Source organism: Nestor notabilis, unplaced genomic scaffold, assembly GCF_000696875.1.
Source record: "Nestor notabilis isolate BGI_N333 unplaced genomic scaffold, ASM69687v1 scaffold10619, whole genome shotgun sequence".
NCBI lineage: Eukaryota > Metazoa > Chordata > Aves > Psittaciformes > Psittacidae > Nestor > Nestor notabilis.
In genome coordinates, this window is record NW_009944116.1 from 1 (window position 1) to 23,517 (window position 23,517).

At 37.3% G+C, this 23,517-nt stretch overlaps 1 protein-coding gene across 1 annotated transcript; it reads left to right on the forward strand.

Moving 5' to 3' along the window:
• Positions 1-523: 523 nt before the first annotated feature.
• On the forward strand, positions 524-17,891 carry CAAP1 (caspase activity and apoptosis inhibitor 1; the record flags this gene model as incomplete). The annotated part of the gene is made up of 5 exons (XM_010022278.1): positions 524-724; positions 1,764-1,848; positions 2,851-2,926; positions 12,612-12,682; positions 17,516-17,891. Coding segments are annotated over 5 exons (777 nt in total), but the record flags the coding sequence as incomplete, so codon positions are not given.
• Between the last annotated feature and the right edge of the window lie 5,626 nt (positions 17,892-23,517).

Below are 23,517 nucleotides of genomic sequence, written 5' to 3' on the forward strand. Positions count from 1 at the left end.
CGGTGTAGCCCCCGGCGTGAGGCTGGTCCGTGACCGGTTCTGGATGTGGGTCTGTCCGAGGAGATGTTGGTGCGCCACGATAGGCACTCGCGTGACGCGCGCTTCTCAGTGAAGTGTGCGGTGTCGAAGCGTGGTTTTGGCTGAACACGATGAGATTACTGATGTTATTGCACAGCAAATTAGAGAAATGTATTTCTGCTGCCTTAAAGCATGATTTCCCGTGTGAACAGCAGCGAGGTATTTGCGGCTAAGATTTTCCAGTGAGTGTTTAGAAGTAATGTTTCACTTCCTTAAGCTTTTAAAAGTTACTCTGGCTTAAGAATGGTTTCGGTAACCAGAAATGTAGCTTCTGTAATGCGGTTGCCTTGCAAGCTAAAATGTTATATGGAAGCTCGTAAGTCCACCTTAAGATTTGTACTTACAAAGGGAAAACTATTGCAAACAGTTGAATGAGGCTGTAGGTTTCCTTCTTCTCTAGTTCACTAAAAAAGGTGGAAACTGTACTTGTCCTCTTTGGTTATAGGAAGCAAAATGCAGTGTGCCATCTGCAGAAAAAGTGGAAGAAGCTGATCAACCCAGTGATATAGAAGAAGGAGGATTGGATCTCAGTGTGTCACTCAAACCTGTCAGTTTTTACATCACAGACAAAAAAGAAATGCTTCAACAATGTTTCTGTGTCATAGGAGAGAAAAAACTACAGAAGATGCTGCCTGATATTTTAAAGGTACTGAAATACACTTACCTTTTATATATACCTTTTATATACCTTTTTTACAAGCTTGAATGCTTGTGTAACAAAGCACATTTATCTCTCGCATGTAGTGGATTTCCAGCTTAAAAGCTACCTGTGTATTTCTTAAATAAATGTCTTTAACGTTTGTGTCTTTGAAGGTGAGACTGTCTTAAGATGTGATGTAGTTATTTCAGCTTCTTTTTTCCAGTGCTCAGCCACTGCTGAACTGTAGGCTGCATATTTTTATACGGTCTGTCTTTACTCGTTAGTTAAATGCAAAAGGAATTTCATAATTGTGTGGACTAATAAATTCAGTAGTGTTGTTCACTAATGGATGTGCTAATTTCTTAATAAAGGCTTGATTTCTGTTTGTGTCAGCTGAATTTCTTTTTATGGCGTTAAATTAAAATCTGAGATGAGGTGACGAAACCCCTTCTTGATAAACACCTTCTGAAGTTGTGACTTCTGTGGAACTCTAGTGGTAGTGTTCCTAGTTTTACTGGCTTAGCACATATGCTCTTTGAATCTTGTGAACTGCAGGACTTGGTAAAAGTAGTTTAGGTTACTAGCCTGTACAGAAGAGGCTGCAGGTGTTTGTTAATAGTTTTTAAAATGTTGTGCTTAATTACATGATCCGCCTGCTCCCAAGTGATGGGGAATTAGGAGCAAACAGGGCTATGGTTGTTTAGCGTTCTGTGCTTCACACATGTGGCCTGATATTTCTACTGTTCAGTGTTGCAGCTGCAGTAAAAACTCCAAGCCATAGGTCAAGTAACTGATACTGTGTATTGCTTCCCCTCATTATCACCCTCCCAGAAAAAAGCATGCACACTATTTTTGGTAGTTGTCAAAACTGAAACACCTACCTGATGTTCTTCAGCAGTTCCATCAACGCAGGTCAGAACAGGGAGGGGACTTGCATTCTGAGTTACGGCTCTTCCTTCAGCACAGTTGGCGTACTAGTTACCTTTAATGATTACTCTTTCCTCAGAAATTTTTAGTAGTTCGTGGTCTGTCTTGTCTGTCTTAGAACTGTTCCATGGAGGAAATCAAAAGGCTTTGCTTGGAGCAGTTGGAGCTGTTATCTGAAAAAAAACTGTTGAAGATACTTGAAGGTATGAGTGAAACTTCTAAGCACCACTGTACACCAGAGAATAGTCGGCTTCTAAACTGGATTTTCATTCTTTCTAGCTACTTTATAGGTATACAAATGCACTAATAAGTATATATTACTTATTACTGCTTACACATATTAGTATACATACATGTGTTAGTATTATGTATATACACCAGCTAATAGCATATATGGGGTGTGTGTGTATATGTATATATGCTGGTTTTGATCTTTTAAGCTTGGATAAAATTGTCCATTGACTTAGAAACTATTAAGGACACATTCAGCAAACAGTAATATAAGCTTGTTTTCTTTAGTACCCAAATAAAGAACAAAGCTTTTGACTCAATGAAAAAAAACCAAAACAACCCAAACCTGGGAATATAGAGGTATTGTTTGAAATCCATTAATTTAGATAAACTGACGTTAAGTTGCTTCCTGATCCTCTGCAGGGAAATCTGCATAACTGCAATACCAATTCAATTACATTAGCAATTGTACTAGGATATTTGGTGTAGTTAAAGGATTATTGGTTGATCCCTGTGCTATGCTGAGACAAACAGTTCATGTACTTTGATTAAGGATATGACATGCCAGCTTTTCAGTATCATCTTGAACTTGCTATTTGCAGGCTCTAGAATTTATTTGTAAACATATTCTGTCTTCTCAATGAAGTGGAACTCTTTGGATCTTGAATGTTGCAGAGTACCTTCTATTAATTTTGTCTCCTGTGCTTTATTTTTAGCGTCTACAGTATTGTACTAGCAGTATTTATCCTGTTGGTTTTTTTAATAATACCATATAACTGAAAAATGACAACCATGTGGCTAGGAGAAAACACACAAATAGGTTTTTGGTTTTGACTAAGTCTGATTTTAGAGCATCTGCTTTAACTAGGGAGAAGAAATGTCTGCTGATTGCAGTTGTTGAGAGTAAGCCTAACTATATAGCATTAATTATTTCACCTGCCTAATTTTTCATGTTTGAAATTGTGTACATCTAGGCAAGATTGGAGCCGATTCTGATTCTGAAGAGGAGGCAGATGGAGGAAACAAGACTGGAGGTGAATCAGTCAGTCAGTGAGTAAAAGACAAAACAATGAATTTAAGATTACTGAACAATGCAGTCATTTTTCATGAGAAATGATAAATGTAACATTGAAAGACCTGATCACTATATCCTTGACTATGTAATTACTTCAGTTGAATGACAATGAGCTGTGACTGCTAGAAAGCGCTAAACTATAAAGTGACTTTGAAGCACATAACTGGGTTTCATAGTGGTGTTACTGCACACCAGCTAAGTTGTGGTAATTGAACATGCGCACGCTCCTAGCCTGCAGCAGAAGTGAAGTAATATGGTTTAGGTTAATGCTCTTTCAGTGAGCTAAAGCAGGTTAAGTAGCCCTTCACACTTAGGTCAGTGAATCGTTTATTTCCAGTTCAGCTGAGGTGTGTCACTTCTCTTCCAGTCTTCTTTTCTGGTCCTTCATTCCTGATCCAATTGAAGCGGCACAGACACTCGTCTGTTCCCATGTTCTCTGTCAGGGATGTTGTAGAATGTCTAGTTTCAAGAACTGAAGCTTCTAGTTTCTTGGCTTTAGGTTGCCATTTGTCAGTTTCGTAAACGCCAATACTTTTTAAGCTTTTCTTAAAATACTTGTCTGTTTTTTAAAGACAAGTCTTTTGTAGTATAATGCAAAGTCACTTTATTGAATAGGCGAACTCGGAATTCCAACGGTTTCTATAGAAGTAGTGGAGAGAAAAAGAAAGTTACTAGTTATTGCCCACAATTTTTTGAGTCTAACTTATTTGTAAAAGACAAAGTAAAAAGTTTTTCTGTTTTCATTGCTGACCTCATTACAGTTGGTCCACAGATTCAGTGCACAAACTTGATAAACCTCTGAGACAATGCAAGACAATACACCAGCGTTAGGCAGATTAAAGTTCCTTGTAGTTGCTAGTTTAATTCATTTAGACCTACTAAATAGAAACAAATGGATAGAAAAGATGGTGATAATAATCCATATTTCACATTCTGGTCAGTATTTTTGATTTAAGACACCTAGTTTCTGATCCTGTCTTTGATTCAGAAGAAGTTCCTTGTAGTTATTGAATGAAGTAGTTTTCCTTTGATCACATCTTACCGTACAAATATACTAGCAAATGGAGTGATACTAAGTTAAGTGATGTTTCAAATTTTCTCATGTGATAGTTTTAATACTCTGACACTACCCTTCTGGCATTCCATTTAGAGCTGATTTGTGACTGTATTACCCCCTTAGCTATTTGTTGCTTACATGATCTGTGAATGGTGTCAGTACACCCATTTATGTAGATTAATTTTATTATTTTGGACATTGCCCTCTGCTGGCTATTTAGAAAAGCAAAATTAAAAAAATACAAGATAGGCTAAGTATCAGGTCTCTATGTAACGGGGTCTCTGTTAAGTGACTGATATTTTGCCAATGAATTTCTAAGTAAAATGAGAAGACAAACTTGTTGGCTAAGGAAACCATGAAAAATGTCCCAGGATTTTGATTTCTGGAGAAATTACATAATTTCTTTAAGGCCTAAATCACAAGCTCTTTACTGTTGCAAAATACATGAAATGCTCTTCACCTTAGAGAAGTATGGCAGGATTAGTGCTCCTAGATTTCAGAAAGGTAGTTCCATGGCAGCATAGTCCCATGGCTGCAAAATGTTTCCAAACTACTGTTGAGACATGTGTTTATGACTCTCCACTACAGTAGATTGAGTGAAGTCTTGCTTATATGCAAATAAAGTAAAGATTTGAGCTACTAAAAGCCTAAAAAGCAGAAATTGCTATTGACAATTAATGAATAAAACCAACAAAGTAAGGAAGGCAAGTGGGATTTGCTATTTTTTACGTAGCAGGTATCAGAAGATACTAAACAACCCAATTGCCCATGGAAAGTGGGAAAGTTTTTCAGAAAAACACAGCCATGGGATATAAATCACAGTTTTGGAATCTACAGTTTTTATGTTGCACAGGTAATACTCCAGGCATAAGCAGTGAGTAAACCAAAGTGAGCTGGTGGTGTTTACCTTTTCTCCTAGCTGTGTGGAGGTACAGCAGAATTAAAACTGATGAAGTTCTTTAACCATTGCTGCAGTTACCAAAACCTGACAAAGCTAGGTTACCTTACTTTGCTGATGAAAGATGTGAGGAGTAACTGACAGCAAAAAGAGTAAATTGTGTTAAAAAAAAATGTAAAAAACTGAGAGATGTTGATCAAAGTTATAGAGCAGATTGCTCTATACAACAAACAGAATGGTTGAGGTGTCCCTCATTCTTGTACCTCTATCTCCATCCTGATAGTTTAATGTTTCAGACCCATCCAAACTGGCCAGGCAAGATATGTTGATGTAGAAATTGTGGCTTTCTTCCCCTTTTAATGCAGTGGGTGAAAAAATGGTATTGTTACACAAATGGGTGTTATCTCAGAGCCTTGTCTCATAGGTTCAGCTGTGTTAGCTTTAACAAAAAAAAAAAAAAATAAAAAGAGAAAGCTGGATGATAGAGGAAAAAAAGGGGTAGGAAGAAGTAGGTGAAATGAGGTAAAAATAAGCATAGTGCTTAGTAAGTAGAGCAGTATTACACTTTTACAACTGTAACATGTCACAAGCCCTTTTTACTAAATAGGTCTAACCTTTGGGCATTTAGGTTAACTTTTTTTTGTAACCTGTGTTTAAATAAATGTAAATGCAAGTTAGCAAAAACTTCAAAAAACTTTTGTTTCAGCCAGAACAGCAACAAGTCAGTCAGTAGACAGGGAAGCTAAACATGCAACAGTGAACAAATAGGGAAAACTCCATTGGTAAGCTAAACTTTGGTTGGTTGTAATCATTATCACATTTCTAATTATAACCTGAGTTTAAATGGGTGAATTTGTTTACCCTGGGAAGAGAAGAGACTCTTCAGAATTAAAGACAGTTTCTTTCTTTTATTCTTAGTGTTGGTTCTTCCTACTTTGTCTTCATTACTCATAGTTTTCTTGTAAATGACTATTTTTTTCTGCATTTTATTAATGGTGCAACATTAAAGCTTTTTTGTTTAAATACAGCTTGTCTTAGTTGTTTTCATGGACATTTAAATATGGGAGGGGAAAATGTGAAAAGCAAATGGTATCAAAAATTTGTTAACTGATTGGAAACACCATTTTATTTCTTTTATTTTTGTTCCTTAAAAAAGTCGAGCTTGTACCTTCAGCAATATCCATATATCAGTAGAAATCCAGAAATCTTAAATTAATACACCTGAAGCAATTATAAGTGTATTAAAAAATACAGGCTTTCTTAGAAGGGTGTGGCTTGAACCTCCCCCCTCCCCACCCCTTAAGAGACTTACCTGTCTCTAAACACCACCTTCCTGTCTGTACCATCTAAAAGGAGCAGGGATTTAGTTTCTTCAGATGGAGGGAAGATTGCAAAATTCAGATAGTTACCTGAAGCTTTGGACGGTATTGCATCTGTAATTGTAAATTGAACATTGAACCTTCCTTTTCTAATGCACATATTCTCATTCTGACAGCAGAACTAGAATTCCTGAGGCTTATTCCTAAATTTCAGCTCTGTAAAAGCTTCACATGCTTCCATTAGCATGTAAAACACATGCTCTGATGTTTTGTCCATAGCTGCTTCTTGAGTTAAACAAGTAAAAGTAAAAGAAATCTTGGAATAAGCCAGCAAGAGAACTGAAGAAGCAGGGCCAGTGATTGCCAGTAAGTGGAAATTGCTGTTACAATAACAAACACGTAAATGCTTTGTTACTTCAGCTTGGTGTAGATTTTTGGTTATACAATTCTCAGATTTTTGTTACTCTTTCTGTGTTACTGTCTGCAGTGGAATATCGTTAAACCAAGAGAATTGTTGTATACCAGGCTTCCAAACTAAATGACAGAGTTAATTGAAAAGAATTAGCCAGTTCATGTCCTACAAAATGAAAGAGGCATTCTTCCCATCATATTCAAAAGGTATCATGCTTTTGAGCTGTTTCGTTCTTGTTCCCTGAATTGGCTCTTTAAATACCCTCCAGCAGAAGAACTAAGAGTAAATTTTTTGCTGTAGTAATAAAACATATAGTAAAAGAACAAGCATACTAATACCATTAATGGTCATATGTTCTTGTTTATAATGTGGGCAAATTAGCTTTAAAAATCTAATGGGCTTATTTCTTCACTGTGTGAAAATGTACAATTTAATATTCACTCTTTCAAGAGTTCATAGGCTTTTGACTGCTTTGCAGTCATTAGTCCAGTTTTGCTTGTTTTGTTTTAAAAAGGTTAGTATTTTAAAGGCATGCCCTGTTTTAACATGTTTTGCTGCTGGTTATTGGGCTGTTCCAGGATGCGATTGCCATCTGATATTTACACCTTTAGGACAATTTGTTTATCTTCACCATTTGGAGTCATTGAAACAATAGGCTACGTGAGTCACTTGGCATCTGTTCACTGTCTTGTATTCTCCTGGTATCTTCAAACTTCACCTGTAATCAGACTGATGAACCTTTCGTAGCTCATTAAACTGTTGGATTAGCATCTGTCATTTAGGATACCTTTCTTGAGGGACACTGCTTCATAAGGACTTTTTCCTTTTTTTAGTTCTCACTTGTCATGGAAAACTACCCTTAGAACAGAAAATTTCAGGAAGCTTATGAGGACTTGGTACTCAACTAGAAATGTTTTTTAGACTTGGAACTGCAAAGGCAAATTTTAGTTTAGGAAGGTACATAATCTTTATGCCAAAAATAGCAGAGATACTGATCTCAAGCCTCACTCCAGAGATTTAGATGTACGTTTCTTAACAACAGTTAAAAGCCCTGTAAGGAAAGTCTCAGCATGACTATATCTTATGTTGTCAGACTGTCAGTCTTCTAGTATAGTACATGAAGATACTTTTTTCTGTTGCAGAACTTTTCCTGCTGGTCTCTAACAACAGTTACTACTACTGAAGCTTGGTATCATAGTGACCAACCAGTATTGCAGTTTTGATGCTCAGCTATCCACTCTTCTGACCAGTACCCCTTTTCCTAACCTGTGCTGCTGTTTTACCTCACTCTGCATAATCTGCTGGAGTTGTTGTACCCAAGCACCCTCAAACCTAGATTTCTTTGACAGCTATGCAGATTTCTGCAAGTAGTAGATTCTGTACAGAATCCATGTTTGTAAGCCCAGGTAAACACTCCACAAATGTGGAGCATGTCAGCATGAAATGCTAGCATAGGGCAAATAAATATTCATAGCATTTGTCACCTACGAGCTGTACTAGTTAGATTCTTTCTGCTGAAGAGAACATACTGTACAAATGTTGCTCTGTTAAAATAAAATAAATGATGAGTTTATCTCTTGGAAGAGTGATTTTGAACTTAACTGTTATGCCGAGGGGGAAGTGGCTTTAAAGACTTATAAGAAGATGGAGATACAAATCACTGTGATGACTTAAAAGCATGGCATGAAAGGGGGTGTTAAATTTGTATGCTGATATGCTGTGTCTTAATTTTAGATTAGTACATCTTCTGCTTCCGTTGTTTGAAGACATGATGTTGTACTACCCTTTCTTAACCCTATACTGCCATATAGATAATTAGGACAAAAAGTATTTTTACTAACAAATCAAACAAGGCTAACAAGGACAAAACTGAACTGAAATGCTGCTTCTTGGCCACAAGATGGTGCAGAATGCCTGCCTGTTAAATGAAGTAGTGAAAGTTCACCAGAAATACAGTCCAATCCAATCAATTCTGAAAGAGTAAAATGTGCTATCGAAGTACTTTTTGTTAAAAAAAAATTTTGCTGACCTATGTTCCTTCAAAGAGAAAGTGGTTTTGCTTTAATAGTGATAGCTTTAAGGCAACAGGAGGAAACTTTACAATTTCTGATGTGTGGGTTTTCTTCAGTTGATAATTTCTTTTTATGTAGCTGTTAAAATGTGTGTAGGTGATTTCAGTTGGTGCTTGACCTCAGAAGCTCTGAGGCTTCTGTCAAAGGGGTGATTGTAATTCCTTAGTGAAATTTGGTGTTGCAGCTCCGGGTGATACTAGACATACGAAGTTTCTTGCCTGGATACTATTTGGGTGAGGTCTGACTTTCCCAAGTGACATGCTGCTGTCCAGTGCAGAGATGACTACTCAGCTCAAAATGAAGAATCATGTGTGTGAGGAAGGATGGGGTAGGGGCAGCATGAGCTGCTTTTGCTCTTAGTGATGAGCAGGGTATATCATCAGCTTATTTTGGTCAAGAGTTGAGTAACTAAATAATTAGGAGTTGTCTGTTTGGTACCTGACTCCCAGACCTCTCATCCTACTTGCTGGCTAGACTATCTAGGGTTTGTTGGTGAATTACAATGTCCTGGGTTCAGCTACAGCAGTCTTTTTTTCTTTTCCTTCTTAGCAGCTGGTGCAGTGCTGTGTTTTTGACTTTCAGCCTGGGAACAACGCTCATAACACTGATGTTTTTAGTTGTTGCTAAGTATTGTTTACTACAACCAAGGACTTTCTCAGTCTCATGCTCTGCCAGGGAGGAGGGGAAGCTGGAAGGAAGCAGAGACAGGACACCTGACCCAAACTAGCCAAAGGGGTATTCCACACCACAGCACATCATGCTCAGTATAGAAACTGGAGGGAGTCGTCCAGAAGGCCCAGATTGCTGCTGGGGTCAGGCTGGCTATCGGTTGGGAGGTGGTGAGCAATTGTATCCGCTCCCCGTGTTATTTCCATCATTATTATTATTATTATTGTTATTATTGGTAGCAGTAGTGGTTTGTATTATACCTTAGTTACTGGAGTGCTGTTATCTCAACATGTGGGAGTTATGTTCTTCTGAGTCTCCTCCCCATCTGTCTGGGAGCGGGGGGAGGAAGAAGCAGGGGAGTGAGTGAGTGGCTGTGTGGTTCCGAGTTACTGGCTGGGCTTAAACCGTGACATACAAGCATCTGCATACATGCTGATGCATGACATTGAACTTCCTCGAGAAAGTGTACACATTTTTCAGGTGTACACTGACTTGTGGCAGCACAGTCCTGCAGGCCTCTATGATCTATGGTCCCTTTTGCAGTTGCTGGCACGCACACATGCATGTATACAGAGATTAGTATCCTCTCATTTGGAAAAATAGTATGGTGATTGAATTCAGTGAGAAGGCAGGAAAAAACTGTTTATGCACTGCTGGCCCTTTATCATTTTTTTTTTTTTTTTTTTTTTTACCTTCTTTCCCCATGCTTGTTTGTTAATCTGCTGTGGTCTCTTCCTCTTACCACCTGTTTTCTTCCTCTAAACATTGCATGCTGCCTTACATGTTTCTACACTCCCCTTATAAACATCTGCCTCTAGCTGACTGCTCTTACAAGATTTCATTCCCAGAAGGATGGGCTGATGGCTCTCCTTTCACAATCCGAGGAGCAATTCAGGCAGGGTGATCCCTCTGCACTCATGAAGTTACTCAAGGTCCTCTGCTTGCTGTTTTCCTAGGCTCCTCACTGGGTGTTTGAGCTTCTGGTGACTCACCATTAAATGTATAACCTAATGCACAGGGCAGCACAAGGGAGAACCGAGTGAGATAAGCCTTGGCAAGTGACAGGAGACCAAAACCTGAAATTCCTGGGAAGGTGTGCTCTGACTGCATCATGGACAGATTCAGTTGGTGGTCTGTGCTAGCAGCTGGCCTAAGCCCACACAGTAGTGGAGGTGGGTAGAGAAATGTTAATATCCAGGAGTCCAGCACTGTATTAAAGCAGAGGACCAGTTAAGCTTTGATCGTAAGCTGTGGCTTAGTAATAAGAGGGTGTTTCCCCTGGTGTAGGCTGTGCTGATTCACTGGAGTGGTCTCAGTTAACTGTGACCACATAGGGGTGTGTATCAGAGCAAACCTTTTCCTCACCGCCTGTCCTCTGTTTGGTCTACTTAACTTGAACGTGGTGATGTCATGTTGTCCAGTGTTCCTTTTCCCCCTTAACAGCAGGAAGAATGAGACTCTCGTTAACATGTCTAAACCACCACATACAGCAGACCTTTTTATTTGTTCAACACATACATACCGAGATACCACATACAGCAGACAAATTTTATTTATTGAATTCTTGGGTTTATTTTGCATCTAATAAGTGAGGGCTGTAATCCGTCCTCAACACCTCTGGCCTTTGTAATACAAGACTGATGACTGGAATAAAAACAAATTTAGCAAACTCTTGTTAAGAGGCAAAGTTTAAATAATTTTCTGGAGGGGTTAGCCATATATACAGAACTTCGTGCTCAGCATAGCTATTTGAACATCTAGTTGCATCCATTCTTTCTCTTTCAGCCCTGCCTTGGACTGGAAGTTCCAACAGGAATTAAAAGGCTGGGAGGATGATTTGACCAAGTAGGAAAGCAAACTGAAAAGATAGATACCACTGAGTTCTGAGAAAAATGTATCACACTAGTCTATTCCCAGTTTATTATAATGGCATTAGGTAGTACATTTCTCTTTCTTTACTTAAAATGCAGAACATTTATAAATGTTTTTCTGGATGCTGTGTGCATGTGAAAATGGCTAAACATTCTCCTTAATTATTGCATGCTACTATAGACATTTATGTGGCAATGGGTACAAAAAGTGGGAGAAATAGAAGAGTCTATTGATTTGTAATGTTTGCTAGTACAGAAAGGGAAATAGCAATCAAAATAACTCTCTCAAACCAGGATGGCTAAAAGTATTATGGTGTTCTCCCTCCTGACATAGTGATTGGACACTTGGAAAAAAAAAATTCTTTGAAAGCATAGGGGAAAAATAAATCTGTATTCAATTTTAGGAGAAGCTGTCAGACCATTACTGAAAAAACAACAACCACCAAGTGTTAAAGTCATTATATTTACATCTGTGATACCAGAATACTGCTATCCTTTTTATAGTGCTGTTTAGCTCCCACAGGCAGCATAGTTGCATTGATTCCCTATTAATATGTTTGAAACCAGTGCCACACCAACATTTAGGGTTGGAAATTGGCAATTTAATTGTCAAAATGTCCACTAAACGTGACCATTGAACTCTTCTTGTGATTCTGGTTCCTTCTGTCTTGCTTCTTCCTGTATATTTCTCAGTATTTTCACAGTTCGTGTAACTAGTATGTGCGAAATGTGTGAAGGACATTAACATTTCACAGAAGTATCTCTTCCTCATATGTTGTATAAATCAGTTGAAACTTTAAAGCTCAAGAGTAGAAATCTTGAAACAGAAGTAAGAGAAGTGCAGATACTGAATACAATCTCAGTTAAGTTGTGTTTCTTTTTAAAAAGTGCCCCTTTGTGAAACTATGAGATTGTAATGTAGGAAGGGTGGATGGTTGTGAGTGATGGTAACTTCATGGAAATAGCTTCTTGATTTCAAAAGAAAACAGTGAACAGTATATAAATGCAACTGAAATGATAGCTTTTTCAAGTTATTTAACTGTGTGACAAGTTATTCTGAGTTTTAGAGAAAAGCTAATATTAGGGAGGGACTACTGGTGAAGATTGTTATTCTGAAAGGCTAGAGCATAGCGGAAATATTTGCTTTATCCTTGTGTATTGCTAGGCAAAGCAAAACAAAACAAAAAAGCTCATTCTCAAGTGCTTAAGCTAACATTCTATACATTCCATTTGCCTTTATTCATACTGCAGCTGTCCTATTGGTCTACCACCACATTTCTTCAGTTAAAGTAAATATTTCTTAGAGAAGTTCTCTTAAATTGCAAAAGATGTAGATTAAAATGTCTTCTTACTTGTTTCCAGACAGGACAACAGTATAGACTCTACTTCTTGTCTCAGAGAAGACAAGCTGGAAAGTCAGGAACCAAAACAAGGTATGTAGTGGAGAAAGCTGAAAATCTGTTTTCTTGATGTCGGGCAGTAGCTAATTCCAGATAACTGACACCTCTCTTCTGAACATTAGCTACAGTCACAGAGAAGCTCCCTCTTAGAAATCAGCTTGAGTGGGATTACAATCTCTCCCTTGGGACCAGTTCCAGAAAAGGAGAAGGGAACATTGAAGAAGGCATTGTAGTAACTTTGGCTAGAAGGAAGTTGCACCTCTTCAAACATTGCTACTTTAGCTTCTGAAATATGACTGAAGCTCTTGTGAGGCTCATTTAGCTCTTCGTATTTAGTTTTTCAGATGAAGAGAAACTTAAGTAGCTTCAGTTTCTTGGTACAGGCAATTGCTAATACTGCTATTACCATTTTCTGAATTCTTTTTGAGTCAGTTTTGCTTTCTGTTGAGATTATCAGAAGAGTCAACAGTACTCTGTTTTGACATTCATAGAAATCTGTTATAATAATTGTTTGCCAAAGGACGGCTTGTAATTTAGTCATTTTTTTCAGTCTTGGTATATGGTACTTTGCTTGCTTTGACTGGGGATCTGAGGTCCAATGGAATAGTGCTTAACACCCACCACTCCAAATAACTGACATATTTTACTTGAAAGTTAGTGCCAGTGGAAGTGCACATTTAAATCTCTGAATCTCTGAGGATGAACATTGTCTTGTATATTTTCTCTTTTTAAATGCAAAAATGTAGTGGGTGAGATATTCAGGAACTGCAGTGATTGGAAGAATAGAAAATGCAAAAGCAGGCAGGTTGATGGCTCACATTTGATTACCTGCTGCATAAGAAAACAGTTTTCTTAACCTGTAGCAGTATTTGTTTTCTTCTAGTCATTAGATCAGCACTATGTAACAACTGCCAGTATTATTTTCTTGCACGAAGCACTAGAATTGTAGGTGTTTCTGTCTCAGTCTGTTTATTTTCATTTGAACCAGCTGTATGTAGTAACATCATAAATAGCTTTTCCAATCAGAGTTCTGCACATTCTTTTAAGCTATATTTCTCTTCTGCAAAGATCTAACATTATTTGCTTCCTGCAGCTCCTGTTTTGCAGTTCAGAATGTTGTCTAAAAGATGTCTCTTGGAATAACTTTGTGAAAAAGGTCTGGGTTTGTTGTTTTTTTTTTTTTTTTTTCTCTGAAGTAGTTAATGATGGTAATTAAACAGAGAGGAAAGAGTCAAAAGCATCAAAATGTTTAGGAGCAGGTTGTTGCAGCTTTGCGAGGAATGCTTTAAATGTTGCTTGTCGTACTATATGGAGTGACCTAAGAACTGACAGATTTGCTGCAGATCTCTCACTGTTCTATTATCAAAGGCAATTGATGACTGTTGCAGGTGATTGCTTCATTGTTGTTTTTTATGACTTAATCAACCAGAGTATCATGATGGCTTTGGGCTATAACAGTGGCTCCACTCAACATGTTAGCTTTAAAGAGCTTTTGAGAATCAAAATTCATCAGTATGAATTTAAAAATGTAACTCTAATCATTCTGCTGAGCTGCAGCCTGTTATGCTATGAAGAAAAAAAAAAAGAATGAGAGGATAAGCAAAAGTGGATAAAATTAAATTTAAAAGTGAAATTAAGTGCGCTAAAAGAATTTTGCAACTGTAGCTGAAGAAAAAAGGAAAAGTTATCAAAATGAAAAAGATGAGAAATACAAACCATGATCTTTATTACTGGGTAAAATCACACTGCAGAAGAGAGATATAAAGCCCATCAGCTAATTAAACATCTGTAGGCCAATGAGCTTATATGAGTGCAGTGTTATACGGTTTTGAAGGCAGTATTTCTAAATTGGGACTGAAATGCCATGAAAAAACGTAGCCTGTGATCAGGAGTGAATATCTGAATATCTTTAACCCTGAATCAATAAAACCCCTGGAGTTAGTTTTTAAAATGTTACTGTTGCTTATAAAACCAATTACAGATTTTTTTTGACCAGAAAATAAGAACTAGTTTGCTTGCCTGCCTCCCTCTCTCACTCCCATCCCCTCATTTTATTTTTTTTTTTAAGCAGAAAAAGTGCATTAATAGCTTTCTTAATAGTCAATATTGATTATTTATTTTCCCCACACCCTCAGGATAGCAAGAATGCATAAAACCCAAGAAAAATAGATCTTTTGTAAGGTTTTTGTGCACTACTCATGAATTAAATGCATGCATGTACCAAAAGACATTTTAAAATATTTTAAAAGAGAATAGTATTTTTCTAAAGCCTTATTCAGTTTTCCCTTAAAAGTGGTCTCTTTCTAAGGTTGGTTGATTAAACTGACTTTGAACAAAGAATTTAGTTTTTCTAATCCATGTTCTACTGCTGTTCTTGTACAAGAGCTTCCACCGAGTGTGAGGGGCTTGCATAAAACCTCAAGAAAAAAATAAAATCACTATGTGGATGTGGAGGTTTTTTACACTTCACATTTGTGTTTCCTTGAAGTCTCACATTTGTTTTGTAGCATTTTTAAATATTTCCTGTATAATAAAAACCAATACAACAATAGTGTAAAACAAAGACTTCTAAAAATGTTGTTTCGAAAATCCTACTCCTTTTGAAAGGGGAGATTGTTTGTTTTGTATCTGAAACTCATGTCAAAGGAACATTCTTATTGAGAAGAATTATTAAAAAAATTTCCAGAAGTTTTCCAGCAGTAAAACATGAAGCATCTTGTGAGAATCTTGAGCAAAAAAGCCAGTGATAGGAAGATAATTAAAGGTATTAAACCCATAGGTTCCTGCTGCGGTGGCAGATTGCATTATCCATGGGTTTTTTATATACTTTGAATGTCAGTAAGATTGTGATTGCGTGCTCTTAAAAAGGAGCAATTCACAAAGGAAGTACTTGCTTGGGTTTTGAGTGTATTGATTGTTTTGCTGTTGATGAGCAGTCCTTGTAAATCTGTACTTCTGCCTTGCAGATTTGAGTTTCAGGAACTCAAAGGTATGAGTTGATGAAAGTAGCAATTAAAAAAAATAAACCCAACAGTTTGATGAAAGGGAATCTTTCAAAGCCAGATGTCAACACACTAATTTTAAGAATCAGTCACGAAATTGTTTAGGCTAGAAGGGACTGTTCTAAGATCATTGAACCCAATACACCTGCTCAGCCAGGTCAGCTAGAGCAGGTTGATCAGGACCATATGCAGTTGAGTTTTGAATATGTATAAGGATGGAGACTCCCCAGCCTCTCCAGGAAACCTGTGCTGGTGTTTGACCACCCTCACAGTATTAAAGTTAAGTATGTGCAGATGAAAGTTCCTGTTTTAATTTTTGCCCATTGACATTAATCCTGTTAGTGAGCAGTACTGAGAAGAGTCTGGCTCCCTTGTCTTCATGATCTCCCATATTTTCAAAGGAGAATTAAAGAAAAATTAAAAACCAGGTTTCCAATACTGTTTGAAGGTATCTTAAAGAATATTTTGGATGTATAGAGAATCATTATAGGCTTAAGTAACTTTCTCAGAATGGTTTGGGTTGGAAGGGACCTTAAAGATCCTTTAGTTCTAAGCACCCTGCCATAGGCAGGAATACCTTCCACTAGACCAGGTTGCTCCAAGCCCTGTCCAACCTGGCCTTGAACACTGTCAGGAATGGGGCAGCCACAGCTTCTTTGGGCAACCTGTGCCAGTTCCTCATCACCCTCAGAGTAAAGATTTTTTTTTAATATCTAATCTAATGTCATCTTAAAGCCAATCCCCATTATTCTGTCACTATGTGCCCTTGTAAAAAGTCCCTCTCCAGATTTCTTGTTGGCCCCTTTAGGTACTGGAAGCTGCTCTAAGGTCTCCCCAGAGCCTTCTCTTCTCCAGGCTGAACAAGCCCAACTCTCTCAGCCTGTCTTCATAAGGAATGTAAACTTTCTTTGAATCTTCATGGTAAGAAATTGTATGTATTTCAAACCCACAGATATTTAGCTCTAGACCCCTGTTGTTAATTAAAGGGAACACACTATAAAGCTGTACCTTTGGATGGTGATACTACCAAAACCAATTATAAAGCTTTAGAATCAGTAGCTTATCCATCACCTAATCTATAAATTGTTTTAAGCAGGAAGAAGTCCTACTGTAAGTTCTCACAGATAAAAAGGTTGGCGAAGGACTAATCATTTCTGAAGCCAATGTGCCAAAAGCAGTAGTCTTGCTGTAGCCAAATTGTGAGAACAGTTGCTCAAGTTCTGTTTAGAGTTTCGCCTTTTTTTAATTGCACTGCTTCTTCTAATTTTTTTGTTTTAATAAACTTCAATTTTTACCCAGCATTAAAAGTCAATGCCATAAGTGTGATCATGTTTTTACTGAGTTAAATGTCTGAAAGACTTTTGATAGATTCAGAATAGCTGCATTGTAAGTGGAGTTTGTTTTACTACTGTAAAAGAGTATGCCTTTTAAAATACATGAAGTAGTTCTAAAGTGTCATTTCTAAAATTACATTTTGAAAACTTTACTAAGTTTACTTTAAAGTAAACAATAATCAATTTTGCACTGCAGAGGCTTCCTTGTGATAAAAAACCCATATGGCATTTTAGTTGAGAAAATAGATCACGTAACTCCATAGGATGGAATAAATTTTCCTGGTACTTCTGCTTTGCTATACTGCATGTTCTTCTAAATGGGCATAAAAATGCATTAACACTTGTCTAAATTAGATCAGCCTTAAAAGTTGGAGGAGAAAAAGAGGAAGAATTAGTTGTCTTAATTTCGTGACTCTCTTCTGCAATTCTTCTTCATCTGCAAAGAAACACTTTAAGCGGAAGTGATCTTGTAAGTTGAAAGAATAATGGTTCTGTTCGGCAACTGTATGATTGTTACATTTGTGTTACAGGCAAGGGAGAAGATAGTGATGTCCTCAGCATAAATGCAGATGCGTATGATAGTGACATAGAAGGTCCATGCAATGAAGAAGAAGGCCCAGATGTGCAAGAGAACACTGTCAGAAGTGGAGCCAGTCAGATAGATGACCTTCAGAAGGACATTGAAAAAAGCGTGAATGAGATACTGGGATTGGCAGAGTCCAGCCCAAAGGAGCCCAAAGCAGCAACCTTAGCCATTGCTCCATCAGAAGATGTTCAGCCATCAGCACAGCAGCTGGAGCTTCTGGAGCTTGAGATGAGGGCCAGAGCTATTAAGGCTCTGATGAAAGCTGGTGATGTAAAAAAACAACCCTGAGATTGTTTAAATTTAATTTTCAGTATTTGTTTTGATGGATGTGATGTCTGTTATCCTCAATGCTAACCTGTGTTTGGGTTGGGTATGACATTCCTCATTCAAAATCTGTTGTGTATCATGACCTGTGGCTTACGCCGCTTATAGTTGACTTCATTGCCTTTAGTGTGCTGCTTCCATGATGTTCACAGACAGAGTTTGATGCTTCACTGGGATCAGGTCTTTTTGTGCTGATTGTCTCCTCAAGGAGTCACACAAGGTATAGAGCTATACCAGGAGCCTGCTGCCTTTCAGAAAGGTTAGGAAAATCAAGTTCTTTCTAACCCGATGGTTAGAAGATACCAGCTGTTTTGTTTATTAACAACTTGTTAAACTACTTGAGAAATTTTGATTTATATGTATTTCATTAAAAATAACATTTTTAAGGGGTCTTTCATTGTGTGACTGCCTTCAGCAGTCTGTGATAGGATTTAAGGTTACTATTTCTGTCTGGCATCCAGCTTGTCATAATGTAGCTATTCTAGTTAAAAGGAATGATTATTCACTTAAAAGCATACTTAAATATTAGCAAGTTGAATTCCTGAAGGAAGAGATTTTTTTTTTCTTTTCAAATAGACAGTTGAACCATGTTATTTTTAAAGTTATGAAAGTGCCTGAAAGTGACAAATAGTGGATTTTTATACTGTTTGTCATGTAATTTTGTCACTCTGCCGTTGACGTCATGTGTCATAACTGAAATAAAGAAAACAAAAGTTTTTTCTTGACTGTGAAGCTTTTTTGTTGAGTATTTCGTTTAATATTTAGGGCAGTGCAGCAAATCAGACTATTTAGAAGACGTTGAGGTTTTTAACATTTAACTGATGTAGTTATTTCATGCCACCTGTAAATAGAAAAATCCACCAAACTTCAGTATAAATGTTTTTTAGAAAAGACATTTATGTAAGGTTTTTAAATGGTTCCACTTTTATCCATTTCAAGGGTATTTCTTAGTAAATTGTATTATAGGATTAATTTTCCTCCTGTGATTTCTTACAACAATTAAAATAACTGAATTTGTTTTGAATTAGTGCTGGTTTTATACTTGTCTGCTAATTAAATGCATAGAATCATAGAAAACAAGAATGGTTTGGGCTAGAAAGGACCTTAAAGATAATCTGGTTCCAACCCCCCTGCCACGGACAGGGACACCTTCCGCTAGTCCAGGTTGCTCCAAGCCCCATCCAACCTGGCCTTGAACGCTGCCAGGGATGGAGCATTTACCACTTCCCTGGGCAACCTGTTGCAGTGTCTCACCTCTCACAGTAAAGAATTTCTTCTTTATATCTAACCTAAATCTCCCTTGTTTATGTTTGAACCCATTCCCCCTTGTCCGGTTAAAATATTCATGTTTTGTTTTCATGCACATACACAAATTGATTTTTTTTTTTTTCCTTAGGTCTGAAGTTTGTGAATCTGGTCCTTGTTAAGTAAAACTATCTATTATATTTTGTTAGTCCTGATTTTTGCTTTGTTGGAACCTATGAAGCAAATTAGATACTTAGCAGCAGTCCCTTTAACCCCTTTCTGCCATTTTCCTTTCTTTTTTGGTCAACAAGTGCATTGTCTTTAGTAGCAAGCTTGTGTATTTCTTAAAGTATTACTGATTTCCTCTAGAATCAACACTATTGTGAGTAAAATGGTAGAAAAATAGTGCAGTGCATTTTGATTATAAACTAAAACCTGTATTAAATACAGCTGAGAATTACGGTGTGCATTTGCAAAGTGGTGGCAGTGACATATATATATCCAATTCCAAAGGTAACTTAACTGTGTGTGTTGTCTTCGGTTAATTTCATTTGGCTGTTTGGTGAACTTGTGATTTATTAGACTACAGGGAAACAAAAGCAGGTAAGGAGAGACAGACAGCTGGCGAAACCTGATGTGCTGTCTTGTTACTTGTAGAGTCAGAGGCTAGTGGAACTATGGTTGACTGTAAAAATAAGTTTTACTGCTGCTATGCTTAGTTCCTTAAGGCACTGAACACTTCACTTTGCCTGCTGCAGAAACAAAAAATCTCACCTCAAGGATGTTTGTTTCCTAGTCCTACCATGCAACCAATAGGAAAACTTATCCGCTATTGTCTGCCTCTCTTCTTTCGTGTCAAGGTTCATTTGCCAGTTCTACAGTGTGCCATAGTGTTGATGAGGCTTGCAAAATCCCAAGCAATAGGAACAAACAAAAATCAGTCCTTAAAACTGAAGAAAAATGGACAATGCAGTAGTAGTTGGTTTGAAAGAATAAATGTTTATAGACCTGTATCTTTCCTTTTTTACTGGCACTCTCAACACCTGTGCTTTTATCACCCACTGAGGTGATTCCATGCTGACTGCATACTCCCATGTGGCACACGTGTATTTTTGCCAACCACTGAACAGCAAAAGGTTACTTCATGCAGAAGCCATGCTTTGGTAAAGATGTTTTAGGAAAGCTGGCAGCAAATCAGGTTTAATTAAAAATACATTTCCAATGCCACCATAATAACACATATAGTCAAATATACAAAGTTCGTTCAGAGATCTTGCAGAACAATCCATTTGGCATCAAGAAAATAGGGCTAGGAAGACTAGATAAACTAGAATGTAGTTCTCTTCCACTGCCTACCTGCTGGATATATGTGGCATTTATTTCTGAACTGAGCTTCATTTACCTATTGGCTTCCCAGCTCACCTTTAAAAGTTCATTTTGTAGTATATTGAACTGTCAAAGGTTATTATTTCAAGGTCTGTATCAAGAAGTTGCATATGCTAACTTTAATAAGCAGCGTGACAAAGATGAAACAGGTTTACTATGCATCTGACAAAGAAGATTTGTAATTACAGCCTAATTAAATCTGAAATGAAAAGAGGAGAAGAAAATTAAGAAAATTAAATTAAGCTGTTTACAAAAATAAATTAAAAAATATGATTGTGATTGATTACAGAAGCGCTAATTCGTTTGTAGGATATTGTACCACTGCTGCTTAGGTTAAAAGCAGCCTAGCTAAATTATATGGGTTCTTGCACTGATTTGTGATACTGCACAGTTAAAAAAATCCAATTATATGGATTACATATAAATTATATTAACATATAATATTTCAAATGTGTTATACAACTTTTTTGTTATTCACTTCTAAATATCTCTTTTGAATTTTCCTGGAAAAATAAATTTAGTTTCTCATTTGGAAGAAGAGTCAATTTGTATGTAAAATTCAGTCATGAATTATTTATGAAACCTTAAAACAATTTTACTGGTTTTCGATCAACCATTTTCTTGGGAAAAAATACACTGGATGTTGGTCAGCATGAGGTAAAAGACCCTGATTATATTCTGGGCTGCAACAGAAATATTTTCTAATGAATATTGGCTGTCCTTATAGATGAAGCACAGTGCTTTTTTGAGGAGAAGAGTTGACTGTGCTTGTATTAGGTAAATAAAAAGGTGTGACTTCCCAGGGAGCCAAGAGTATCTATTATTTCTGTTCAGATGCTTTGATGTTATTTTTATTGTGATTTTATAGAGAATAATAATACAAGATGCCACTTTTGGGGGACAAATCTCAGGCATTTCCTTGGTAAAGAATTAGTTCTGTTTGTAACACTACAGTATTTTGCTTATGAGATCTAGTGCCTTGCATAACTTTTCTTAAACTACGTTATAAAATACATTATTTGCTGTTTAAAATTATTGTAATTATTAATCACAGTGAATGATAGTTTTGATCACTGACTTCAGGTTGCTTCTAAGTACATACACATGTAGCACGTAGGGGATCAAGTCATCTGTGTGAATGATTTGAGATGCTGCAGTTTTATGAGGATACTGTTGAACTGCAACATTAAACATGAGCAGCATGGTAATATGTTGTGAATCTCACCCAGCAAGTCAGCTGGGTAGCACTTGTCTGTGTTTGTGGGAGCACAGTTTCACAAACAGCAGCCACGGTGGGGGGACCCTGTAAAGAGGCAATATGCCTCTTCACCAGCCAATTCCTTACACGGTGGGGGCTTTAAAGATTGTAAATGGTTGCTTGGTTACTACTATTATTTTTAAAGTATCAGTCTACAAAAGCAGTTGTCTTTACTGAAGTTACTTTGTTTTCATCTGTGGATAAAGCGTGTCAAGGTTTTTCTAAAAGGCAGCAACTGATAAAAGGTTTTGTGCACGTGAATGCATAGCAACTTGTTGTATGTGTGGCATTTTAAATGCCCGTCTTAAAATCATTAGCACTGATTTAGCTTTATGAGATCACTGATGCTGGTATACATGCCCTTTTCACAGAAGATTCTTGAAGATTAATCGTGAAATACGCCCTTTAGTCAAGAAGGGAGATGAGGTGGTTAATTGATGCAGAAATAGAGAGAACAACAGTGTAACTTTAGGAGCCAAATTAAAAACTGATTATGAAGCTGTCTAATTTAGTACCAGTAATATAAACCCTCATATTTATTGCTAGGTCAGTCTGCCATATACGGAGAGAAATCAATGTTTATTCACTTTATTTATGGCCAAATTTAAATGTTAAAAACCTGGATTTTTTTTTTCCGAAGCTTCATGTTTCATGGGCTTTTCTTGGCATTAATATTAAAATATGTGAACAGAATACATGAAAGCTGGATGAAAATCTGAAGCTTGTAAAAAGACTTAACCCCCTACCTGTTAATCAAACTGATTCTGTAGTCAGACAGGGAATTATCTCAAAAGCCTAAATGTAAATACTGCATGGTTATTACATTGTACAGCATAAGTAATTGTGTCTCGGGAAAAAAAAAAAAAAAAATTCAGTGCATCAATGCTTTCCTCAGGACCTGGGAAAATGTCATCTTTCCTGATGGGATCTGTCTGGATAATTGCCAGACTCAAAACTGAATTTTCTTCTTCTGTATCAAATGGTTCTGTGAAGTTGTTCTAGATGAGTATCTTACACCATGAACTCTTGAATCTATGATCTTGCATCCCATCTTCCATTTTCAGACTTACAAAATCTCAGCTTTATTTCCCTGGAATACTGTGTGAAGTTCTTCATGGCTGTATCAAAGGCATATCTGTTGGCAGACAAAGTCTTCTAAGATCACCACAGAAACAGAAGCCAGGTTGGATGGAGTCTTGGGTGACAAGGTATAGTGTGTGGTGTCCCTGCCCATAGCAGGGGGGTTGGAACTAGATGATCTCAAGGTCCTTTCCAACCTTAACCATTCTGTGATTCTATAACATGAGATATGAGTAGAAAAGCTTGTTTGGTATAAACATGTTGAAACTTGCCTGTAAAGACTAGCAGAAATAGAGTACTGGGAAAGACATTAACGCTTGATACCAGTACTGGTGAGCAACTATGAATACATTTTGGTTAGGTGACTTGTTTCCAGGCTGCCTCCTTTTCTGCTCCCTCCCATACAACTGCTGTGCAACTAGTGTTTATGTGGGTATGTAGACAGCCACAACAAGAAGCCCATCTGAGCAGGGAATCTGTCTGTTTGTTCCTCCCAACCTGGATCAGCATCCTGATTGAATTTGCTCTGTTGGCACAACTGAATAAGTAATGAAAATCCAGCTGCTGAAAATGGCACTGAAAACGGATTATCTTCCACAAGGGATACGCCAGGTTTTTCTAGTCCTTCAGATATGAAGCATCAGAATTAAGGT